General features: G+C 39.2%; 1 protein-coding gene across 4 annotated transcripts in view; it reads left to right on the forward strand.

Annotated features, from left to right (window-relative positions):
- Positions 1-11292, forward strand: part of cpne3 (copine III) — a 33447-nt gene extending 22155 nt beyond the window's left edge. For 2 of the 4 annotated variants that reach the window (XM_048266034.1, XM_048266033.1), the window contains exon 18: positions 9209-9296. Coding sequence is in view for 1 of the 4 variants with exons in the window: in XM_048266036.1 (XP_048121993.1) it covers positions 9209-9328 (120 nt within the window). In the remaining 3 variants the exon portion in view is untranslated. Of the gene's footprint in view, positions 1-9208 lie in introns of all 4 variants that reach the window. The other 2 variants (XM_048266035.1, XM_048266036.1) reach the window with 2 other exon arrangements.
- The last annotated feature ends 938 nt before the right edge of the window (positions 11293-12230 follow it).

The raw sequence follows: 12230 nt of genomic DNA on the forward strand, positions 1-12230 counted from the left end.
GCTGCAACATAATATCACGAGATTCACTTAACACACTGTAAAAGCACAACGGCCAACGTCATCTCGAAATTGTTTTCTGAAAGTCTTGAGTAAGTTAAGTGCATCAAATCCGCACTTAGCCTCTCATTATTCAGGACATATGCGGCATGATGTCAGGTGATTACAAGCCCAAAGACAAGTCTGCAGCCCATATGGCTAGCCTACGTTCTGAACACGGTTACATTGTTTAGCTATCCGACTGATGGGGTCTTGCTCCGCCACAGTGTAGCCTATGGTGTCATCGTTCACTTGTAGGTTACACAATAAATAGCCTACTTATAGGCCTGGTGACGATAAAAAATGATATTAGTTATATTTCATCACGAAGCTGTTTGTATGCCGTGAATTCGCTTGTAGCCTATGCCATATGTTAAGCTTGAGCAATTCCTCTGATCCAAAGCCTGCTTTGACACATTGACACTAATGTGAAACATGCATCCTCCTCTCCTAGCCTACATCAAATAAAAGAAACCAATTCATGATTACCGAAATGAATTTAACATGGGGGGAAAAAAGTTTGTTGCGATTTAGCCTACTGTTGTGATGCGGTTCTTTCTGCTGATTGGATTTACGTCCGGTGTCGTCAACTCTGAGAACTCTTGCTCCGGTTGACAATTTTATCCAGAGAGCTGATTTCCCAAAGATGAGCCTCCATCAACATTCAACGACAAATTATTAAAACGTAAGTAATGCAATAGAGTAAACCAATGTGCTACAAGGTGTATGGTCTTAACGTTAATTGTAGCCTAGACTTGTAACGTTAGCGTAGGGCTACATGTAATGTTTGCATGGGAAAGCTAGGCGAACACAGTCTAGGCCTGTTTAAACTTTCTGATAGTTAAAGGAAATATGAGCATATGTTGGCATATACGTATAGCCTAAATTCTGTCCACTTAGCTATAATAGGCTATCACAAACAGACCTTTTCTACGTTTGCGGCATTAGACATACATTCTCTTATCAGAAAGACGTGTTCTCATAACTTAAGCGTTCTCTTGACGGTGAGACGAACGGTCGCACTTCAATCAAGTAGCCTAGGTCCTTTTCGAGTTAATTGTGAGTGAGTTGTATGGTAACTGTGGGAGTGTTGTAGAAGAAAAGTGAGTATTTACTTTTTTATACGTGGGTTTGTTGTTTTGGGACTGAGAAATAGACTACAAGGAGAGCATCTGGCTACGTGCATGCGTGTCAGCATTAATGGCCCCCCCAACAATTCAATTCAATTACCCAGTGGCGGTTTTAGGTACGGGCGAACCGGGCGGTCGCCCGGGGCGGCATCTTGTAGGGGGTGGCACAAGCGCTTAAAAAAGAATAATAATAATAATAATAAACGTCGCAAAACGATTTTCTATTGTCCATCACTTGTGTGAGGAATTAGGGAATTGGCGCCCCTGTTGCTCAGAAGGTAGGCCTACTGCACTGCACTGTGCAGAGGAAGGGGCGAAGGGAGGGGTTTGCGGGGGGGCAGTTCACCTCTGGGTCTCCTTAATGAAACGGGAAAGGGGGGATGAATGGGGATCCACTGTATAGTAGCCTACAACAGTCTATTAGTGGGCTAAAATCAGTCACACCTTGACTTTCTTCCAAACAACGCACATCTCATAATGTTATGAATGCAGACCTATGATTCCTGCACATTTAATTAACTGTGTGAAATGGCTAATAAAAAATAGGTGACAAAAACGATTAAGAGGTCACCCAGGTGAATTGGTTTGGTCTTGACTGTGGTGTGCGAGTGGATCATGGGAATTTGTGGATTGTTGTCGACTGTCGAAAGTGCCAAACACGATGGACAGAAAGCGGTCAAAGCCATCAGGTGCACAGTTCCAAAAAAAAGAAAAGTAGAAGAGGAGAGGATCTCGCCGGGGAGTAATTGAGTCTAGAACCGCCACTGCAATTACCAAAGAGCCTTAGAGATGTTCTTTGAAAAGCCCAGAAAAATTAAGTGCTCGCAGATTGGGTGTGGCCTTTGCCATTAAGACAAATTTTAATCAATTGTAAATAATCTTTTTCTGGGTTGTGCCATTTCATTTTTCTTCTATCATTTTTAACCAATAATGTAAAAGAAAGCTGAAAATGTCCACAAAAGAAACACGAAGGTATGATTATAAAAAAAATAAAAAAAAAAAATGCGCAACAACCCCACCCCCCCAAGTAATAGCACCGCTGCTGGAAAAAATTCTAGGGGAAACACTGAATAGGCATTTAAAAGAGAGACAGAGAGTGATATGACTCGTATGACTTCTACAAGCTCAATATCATCCACAGCGGAAAAAAGAAGGTAAGAAAAAAAGTTGGAAAACTTAGAAGGCAAGCAAGCAAGTTTGGCGGTTATAATGTGAACATGCACGTTGCACTGTTGTGCGGTGGACTTTCGGAATGAATGGAGTCGGAGTTTCTTTAATATCGAGGCGCTAGTTTGTCCGATCATCATGAATTGCGCTGTCTGTCTGAAAAAGACGCACTCTCTTCCCATGCAGTCAAAATGAATGGGAGTCTTCAGAACAGGCTTGTCATAGTGTCACCCTGAAATGCCAGTGCGTAAAGTAATGTGAATGACATTTTTCATGACTATTTTATCAAGGATTTCTTTCTTTTTGCAAAAAATAGAGTACAATAGGCATTAATTAGTAGGCCAGCAGCATGTTGAATTGATTGATTATGTGCCAAATTGCGTTTTTTATTACAATGATAAAATTGTAAAAGGACGTGACCGAAGCTGAGGCAAGCCTGGCAATAGGCCTATAGGCCCGACGGTAATTGTAAAGCAATTTACAAAAGATTCACTGAACAAAAATGCTGATGTGGTACATGAAAATTTAGCTAAAAATGTGGAGAATGCAATGCAATCAAGCATTTTGGACGATAGGCACACAGAATAGGCTAGGCAACAGGCCGATGTGCGTTTTATTTGGTGCGTGATATTCTGGGGATAGGCTACAACATAGCCAATGTAGGACTTTAGCCTTTTAATATATTTGCTGCATTGGATCAGTCTTTCTAGAAAGAACAGGCAAGAGCTTTCTAGCCTCATCAGCAGCTCCGCATCGCATATACATTAAAACACAGCGGATGGCGGGCGGGTGCGGTTTTGAAAATTGGTCAAAAAACTTTGCTGATGGATGGATTAAGTTTTGTTATGCAGTTATGGTTGAAATAATAGCCCATCAGCGCATCTCTAGTGTGTGTGCCTCTCTCTCGCTCAGAGGGGAGGGGGAGGCTGAGGGGTCGATCAAGCATGGATTCTAAACTCTGTGGTGGATAGGATCTACAATTAGGTGTTAATTAATATTACTACCTAGGTCAAAGTATTCCCAAGTGCTATTGCGCCAGACATTGTAGTTCTCCTGTTTATTCGCTTGGAAAATCGTCACGTTTCATGTTGTGTGACCTAACATTTTTAATCAACTACTTGTGCAACTGTATTTAAGTAGGGACAATGTGGATGTGTTTGATTAATGCCATCTTACTCCCTCTACGGCTACGGCAGAGCCCGCTAGCATAGCAACATGCTAACACATTCGCGCTGCGCGCCAGAGCGTTTGAGTTCACATACCGACGCGGGAGAGGTATGACTCAACTCGTGAAAGTTAAGGTAAGAACATATATTACTACTGATTTTGGGTGGCGTGTTCCTTTAACGGCTGTATTATGATGTCACAATCGGCAATGTTAAGTCTATGGGGATTTTTAAAAAGTTTTTCTTTAATAGTTTAAAAAGTATAAAAGTTTCAAAGTTGAAAAGACATAGCAACCCGATCTGTTTGAAGACCTACGTTACAAAGTTTGAATGAAGTTTCTAAGTTAAACTGTTCAAGAGAAATTGCGTACGGAAAAAGTGGTAAGCGGAATAATAATAAGAAGTTGCCTAGGAAGAACAGTACAGTGCATTTTCATGCACTGTAATTAGTCATGTGAACCGAGCTAGCTAGCTAGCTAATGCTAGCTTAAAATGCTATACAAGTGGATGGGAGTAGCCAGAGTAGCTATGGCAATACAGCTATGCGCTAACAAGTGACTAGTAGTTGAAGGACTTCGCTTAAACTTAATATACTGTTGCAAATTCACTTGAGTACAAACTATCCACTTTAACTAATGTCAGTAATGTTATTCAGCTAGTTGTCATTTCAAAGAAATTACACTTCTCCGTTTAAAATGTTACCTTAGCTAAGAGGCTAGCTAGCATGCTAACAACCGGACAGTAACTGGCAGCAGCATGGTCTGATATTAAGTTATTTTATTACAAATCCGAACGCTAAAAAATTACACTTTTAGGCTTGAAATGATCCCAAACACTTACAGATTATGACAAAATTTTCCAAAAACCCCTCAACAAATCCAGAAAGACATAATGACCAGTTTATTGGTAAAATTCCACAAGTCTCCATTGACATTAGTGCAGCGAGGGTTTACTCTGGTCTGCATAAAGGGGGATTTTCCCCCCTCCCCCTTGCAATAATCGAACGCGGAAATTGTCGAACGTTTGCGCCTCTCGCTCCGTTTTTAACCCTCTCTGGGTGTGTTCGAAACGGGAGACAGCTGCCTACTGCCTCCCTCCCTACATAGAGAGCTGTCTCACTAGACATGACTTTGGATTAAATGTATCTTTTAAAAATGAGCGTAGCACTCTAGAATCGTGCTGCCTTGCTCCCCAGTTAGATATCTTAAAAGGCAGCAACTTTACCCGTTTCGAACACACCCTCTGTTTATATGGCTCTAGGTTAATCGCTATAGACCCTTTCAAGAGGGTTCCATTATCAGCATCATAGTTGGCCCGGCCCACAAGGCTTCCGTTTTAACATTCCATATGTTATCTTAATGCAGAGGAAGTAGATTGGGTACCAAATAGAACGTTCAAGCATTGTTTTTGTTTTTATTGTTGAAAGGGTCTATAATATCAGGTTCATGAAACTGTTTTAACAAGGGTCATTGTGACAGTTTACAATACAATTGGGCATTGATATTTTAGACATATACATGTAGGGACATATTCTCCCATGCTCTCAAATGAAAAAAAAAAGTGTGTGACTACACACTTTTCAGCCTCTCTGTATTCTGTCCCTGAAGTTGGGCTAATAGAAATCAGCTGTTTTTACTGAATTGTTGGAACGCATGTTAGGATTTTTACTTTCTGAAGCAGGTTTTCCTATCTCTGAGCTTGCTGCACAACAGTTGAGCCATAAAAATGTGCTGTTAGCCTTTAGCTATTAGTGATTTTATTGCTGTAGGGAGCTCAATGTTAGGTGTGCACAATCAATATGAGAAGGCTGCTTTTAAGGCAGTTTAAGTTAATTTTGCAGTGAATTTGGAATTGTTGATGTAGAAGATTGGCGTGTAGTGGTGGATGTTTTCTGATCTAGCAGGGCTTAAAATTCATTTTTCAAAATGGGGGGGAATTCCCCCCTTAGGTTATTCATGTAGGGGGGATTTACACAATTTGGGGAGGGGGGGGGATTCTGATACCAAGTCAAGAATTGCGATTTCAATACTTCGATACTTTTTTCAAAAAAAAAGTGTTTGATTTTGGGGCCCCCACCACCCTGACGTCATCAGTAATATATACTGTAGTGGGATCATTCACAACAGTGGACATCCTAGATTCTGCTTGACTCTCTCCACACACACAAACACACACTGAAAATGATAGCTTATGTGATATGTTTCTATCATATATTTTTGAATTCATATAGAGTGTATTTATTTAATAATGGATTTTTTAAAGTATAGCATTTTACTAGTAATTACTAGTAGCTAAACATATTTAGTAATTTGAATGCCTCATATTGACGCTTAACCTATAACACTTAGGCATATCTTTAATGTGGTGTGTAGGTCCAATTGAGTGCACATTGCTGATGAGTAGGTGTAATTGAGTGCCTGTCACTTTAAGAAAATACGCGGAGATTAATTCTATGGAGTAATTAGCCCCTTCAACCTGACGTTTTAGGCTATAGTCGCTAGTGAATAAAAGTTGTGCACAGTGCGGTATGTGTATGCAAATCATTATGTTTTCTATGTCATTAGATACAATAAATGTTGAAAAAAACTAACATGTCGAAGACAATCTTTCTGGGATCAAGTGTTGGCGGACCTGACTGAGCTAGCAGGATAGTTACCAAGGAGCTCTTTCCAGATGTAAAAGTTTGCCATGGTAGGTGAGCCTATTTGGCGTAAGCGCCAAAGTGGTTCTCTCTCTCTCTCTCTCTCTCCGTGTGTGTGCGCGCCTGCATGAGGCTATGTTCAATTCAACTCGGTAGTTGATCAGTCCGGTCAATAGCACCGCATTCACGCCACTTAATGATTAGGCTATATTAACGCCATCAGACAGGCTGTAAAAGTGTATGCGGGAATTTCTCGCATTATGATGGCTAGAGTTGCGGGACTTGAACAAATTATGCGCAATACCCGCAATCCCGCAGTGAAATTTAAGCCCTGTCTAGTCGTGCACTTAGCAAGTTCACTTATTGCACATTTCATCTTTGTGATCTCCCACCGGGACAAATGTGACCACTAACCAAACTAACATGCATAAAGGCTAAGAGCTCACACATTACACACACACACTCACCCCATACTCTGCCATTTGTGTCTTTGAGTACTGTGTTGACATTTGTTGTGTACTTCAGTGTTTGTCATTGCTTATCTGTGGGTCATATCGTGTCTGTAGATAGATGCCTCCATTGCCAGTAGAGGTGAGAGAAAAAAGATGACCCAGTAGGCCTAGGATCACAATATGTTTCATGTGTGTAGCATGTTACAGCACAGTATCATATTAATACAGATATTTACAGTCCACTTCCTCCAAGAAGGTTATGTTTGTGTGCAGAATCCTGCAAAAAAAGACTGGTTGAATTTTCACCAAACCAGGTGGAAATGTAGCCTGGAAAATCTAGACCCTTATAATCTAGAAAGATTAAGGGTCTGGCAAAGAGCAATGTAATGGCCCAACTCGAGGGGCGGCAACAAGCATGCATTTAAAAATCTCACTGCACGCAATTGGATAACACTAGACCATGTTTACACTGAATGATTTCGGACTTCGACGCAATCGGATAACACTACGACCAATGTGTACTGTCCTCCAACGTTGCAGCGCTGTCTTCATCAGTTTAGCTGGTTCCCCGGAATGCAAGGGGGAAAAATAACGTGCATCATTGTTCTTTGCCAGAGTGTCTCGCAGAGACGATTTCATTGTGCCCTCGCGAGAACTCTGGATTTCCAGGGTAGTGGAAATGTGTGATACGGGCGATAGATAGATAGATAGATAGATAGATAGATAGATAGATGGATAGAGTACATACTATAGATAGATAGATAGAGTACATAGATAGATAGATAGATAGAGTATATACTATAGATAGATAGATAGATAGATGGATAGAGTACATACTATAGATAGATAGATAGAGTACATAGATAGATAGATAGATAGATAGATAGATAGAGTATATACTATAGATAGATAGATAGAGTACATAGATAGATAGATAGATAGATAGATAGATAGATAGAGTATATACTATAGATAGATAGATAGATAGATAGATAGATAGAGTTCTTGAATTTCCCCGGGGATCAATAAAGTATCTATCTATCTATCTATAGATAGAGTATATACTATAGATAGATAGATAGATAGAGTACATAGATAGATAGATAGAGTATATACTATAGATAGATAGATAGATAGATAGATAGAGTTCTTGAATTTCCCCGGGGATCAATAAAGTATCTATCTATCTATCTATAGATAGAGTACATACTGTAGATAGATAGATAGAGTACATACTATAGATAGATAGATAGATAGATAGATAGATAGATAGAGTAGATAGATAGATAGAGTACATACTATAGATAGATAGATAGATAGATAGAGTACATACTGTAGATAGATAGATAGATAGATAGATAGATAGATAGATAGATAGATAGATAGATAGATAGAGTAGATAGATAGATAGAGTACATAGAGTAGATAGATAGATAGAGTACATACTGTAGATAGATAGATAGATAGAGTACATAGATAGATAGATAGATAGAGTACATAGATAGATAGATAGATAGAGTACATAGATAGATAGAGTACATAGAGTACATACTGTAGATAGATAGATAGATAGAGTACATAGATAGATAGATAGATAGATAGAGTACATAGATAGATAGAGTACATAGATAGATAGAGTACATAGATAGATAGAGTACATACATAGATAGATAGATAGATAGATAGATAGAGTACATAGATAGATAGATAGAGTACATAGATAGATAGAGTACATAGATAGATAGATAGATAGATAGATAGATAGATAGATAGATAGATAGATAGAGTACATAGATAGATAGATAGATACAGTACAGTAAACTGTGAGCTGTGTGTTGTCTCTCAGAATATGATTGTCAAAACTCATTCCATTTTGGAGCGGATCTGATTTATGACAGAAACCTCCACAAGTTTTGTTTAACTTCAATCAATGTTCATCAAAGTTGCATAAGTTGGCTTAGGCAGAGGTCTGTGCTTTCTGAATGCTCTTCCAAGTAATATTGGAAAATATGCTTCAGAAATGAATCTCTTACCTTTAATATTATCATAACATCTTGTAGACTTCTTCTTCACTTCTTCAATGACCTTGTTCTTGCGTCACAGTGGAAATTAGAGAGAAAGACAGACTCAAGAACAAGCACTCACTAGTATACAAAGTGCAATGGATGAGAGAAATGAATCACCAGAATCACCAAACTTGCTGTATCATACAGTGTACTCGCAAAAACAACATCAAATCACATTGTATCGTAATAGTATTGTATCACATTGTATAGTATTCGGAATAGTATCATATTAGATCATATAGCGTAATAGTAACATCACCTCATTGGCTCACCCCTAATCGTCATTGTGTCATTCTTACATCATTACATCACAACTAAACACATCCGGGGCCTCTTTGCTGCATGTGCATTGTGTGTGGTTGTCAATATTTCAATATGTGCAGATGCCTCATTGAGCTTGCCTATTTTTCAATGCTTCTATTCATAACGATTTTATTTTTGTGATGTTTGATGTAAAAAAAATTATAATTTTGTCCTTGGTGGTGTGTTTACTTTATTGGTCACTCATTCTCTCTCTTTCTCTCTCTTTCACCATTCCCTTGACTTTCAGTCTCCAAAGGAGGCCCTGGCCCAGAGTGTTCTGGCTGAGGTCCCTGGTCAGCTGGTCACCTATTTCAACATGTCCAAGCTCACCCCGCCTTCTAAGCCTTCCCAGCCAACGCAGACCTGAGTTCCTACACGTTAATAAAACCGCCCCGTGCCGAGGGATGCCTTACCCCTGTCAAAGCTGAACCTTGTGAGCTGTCAATCAAACCCCTCTCAAGGCAGCACACACATATACACCTCCTTTATATAACCCCTCCGACACTTGGTCTGCTAAATGAACTGAAACCGGAGAATCTGTGGTCCATGTTTTATATGGTGTCCTCACACACACACACACACACACATATTACTTTTAATACTCTAGCATGTGCATGCTACTCTCAGGCTTAAAAACGCAGTGGAATAGGAAGGATATTCTTCCAGGCAAAAGGGTGAAGCGTTTCCTTTAGAGAAGTAAACAGAGTTGTCAAAGTAGCAGTTTTCAAACCGTTACCGTGATAGCAGTTTGTTGCTTTCTTTTACCAACCTTGACCACAACAAGCAACCACCTCAACATTTCATCTCGCATTCCGCCGCCCTCATCTCAACAATGCCATACCAGCAGTTTATACCCTTTAGCCTGCGGGCTATGTGCTGGTTGTCGTACGCCATACAACAATGCACAGTATGCAAAGCCATCTGTAGATAGACGTTAACCTAATGTGACCCTCTAGCTTCATGCATTAGCTGGCTAAAGCCATATTCGCCTTATTCACCCCGGCGGCCAGAACGAGGCTAAAGGGTACACTTGCCATTACACCCAAGTTGTGAAAGTTGAGAGAGACTGAGTGAAGCCTGGTCTCATCCTTGGGTTTCCGGAAATGTGTTAACCATTTAGAAAGTCTTGTTTTGCCAGGAGGGGCACCAGGGAAGGAGACTTGCAAAATCCATGAGTCTAAGGTTTACAGTATATTAGTTGTTTTATTCATTGTTTTTAAAATTAGATTAAATTAAACGAGTCACCCACCATAGCTTTATATAAACAAGTATAGGCCAATTTATCATACATTAGTTCAGGGAAAAAACTAGTTGATGTAACATTTGATTTGATTGGTTACCTTTCCGACATCTCTGCTGCTCCCTAGCTTTAGCACTGTGTATAGTTCTCCACAAGGGGTCAGTCTTTAACCTCTAATGGGCTTGGCCTTTAGTATACAGTATATTTTTGAAAACTTTTTACGTGTCCACTTTACATATTTTGCTACAGGTAGTAGATGCTATATATTATGACTTAAGTATTAATTGAGAGCAGTTGGGTAACATAAGGTGCTTATGTTTTTCGGTTCAACCGTTTTTACAATATGTATTTTCAGTCAACTCTTTTTATGTTATTGTTTATTCACAGCTTTTTATATGATGTGCAGTTCATATGTATTTGTTTATCAACTGAAGGTTTCTTTGCACAGAAATTTGGAAGGCAACATGTGCACACACACACACACACACACACTGCTTAACCTTCAGCCATCTACCAAAAGTGCCGGAAATGGAAAAAGTCACAATTATACAGCTTTATTTCACAGTACTTATATAAATTTATATTATACATATAATTACAAGAACATGTTATGAAAAATAGGCCTCCTCAAACAGTAAATGTTTCTCTTAATCATGCGGTCTTTATATCTTTAGTTTATTTAATTATAATGGACTCAATACGATCTGCAACTGACTGTTATTACGCCATTATTTCATGGATGATGCCATTACAGATGAATTTCCCTGAATGCATAACCTGGATGTTATAAGGAACCCTGAGTAATCTTATATGTTCAAGAAAGACATTCTGTTTGCATAATCTGCACAGCCCATCTAAACATGTATTTATGATTGATGTATTAAGAATGATAAATTATGTTTAATCTGAGCATTAGATACAATATCACATGTAATCTGGATATCACAAGAAAATCATCATATTTTATCTGGACATAAAACAATTCTGTATGAAGTTTTATATTTGGAATACACCTTAGCTTGTAAAGTGGTTTGGTGGAAAAAACAAATAACAACTATGTAACAGACAAAATAAATGCATTCTGTAATTACTATGGACTCCCAAAAAGTATTTCTTGTGTTTGCGGCAATCATGTGCTGGCCATCTTCAGGTCAGTTGAAGGATCTTTGGCCTAAGGGGCAATACCATTCATTCACACACTTGCATGGGTAGCACACATACACACAGACTGGCCCTGACCAATCCACACTGAAGCAGATTTACACCCAAACCCATACGCAGACATGCACACTCTTCCACCCATACGCAGACACACACACTTCCACCCATACACAGACACACACACGCGCATTTGTCCTCCTTTTTGGAGTTGCGCTGGGCATCTAGAATCTTTGCTCGGACGCAGAATCGTTTCACAAACTATGGACGCGAAGACTGCTGGTCAAATTATGTGCAGTGCTTCTGTCACTCGTCTGATAATTTGCTGCGCAATTTATGAAGGAACCACGGACTGCCAGAAAAAGAAAACAAACGTTTTTGCAATCAGGAGGAAATACTGTACATGTTAAGTGGACCTGTTTGCATCTTTCCAGCGTGTGTTGCTAGCCTACCTGTAATATGTATATAAAGTAGGCCTATTAAAATATTTAAATAGCTTAGTCTAACTTTTCTAAAATATTGAAGGGAATCCAGTCCAGTGCACATGTCTTTGGCAAGTAGCCTAGGCTACTACAGACGCAGGTGAAGAACAGTCAGCCTCAGCCAATAAGCACAAGCAAATATGTACAGCCAGCTTCAAAAGCAAGCAGCCCAGACCCTAAAATTGGGCATTTATAGCTGTGAAGGTAATTCACACACAATTATTTTTCTTTCATCAAAATATATTTGGTAACTTCTGTAGACATCCAAATTGGGTGGGGGTTAAAATTAGTAGGAAAAAAAACCTATTGCATAAAACAGTTTTAAGTTGTCGTATGTATCTTTTTGCCGTGGTATAGTCTTAATTTTTTTCATTTAGATGTCTTGAAAA

The sequence above is a fragment of the Alosa alosa genome, chromosome 16, assembly GCF_017589495.1.
Source record: "Alosa alosa isolate M-15738 ecotype Scorff River chromosome 16, AALO_Geno_1.1, whole genome shotgun sequence".
NCBI lineage: Eukaryota > Metazoa > Chordata > Actinopteri > Clupeiformes > Clupeidae > Alosa > Alosa alosa.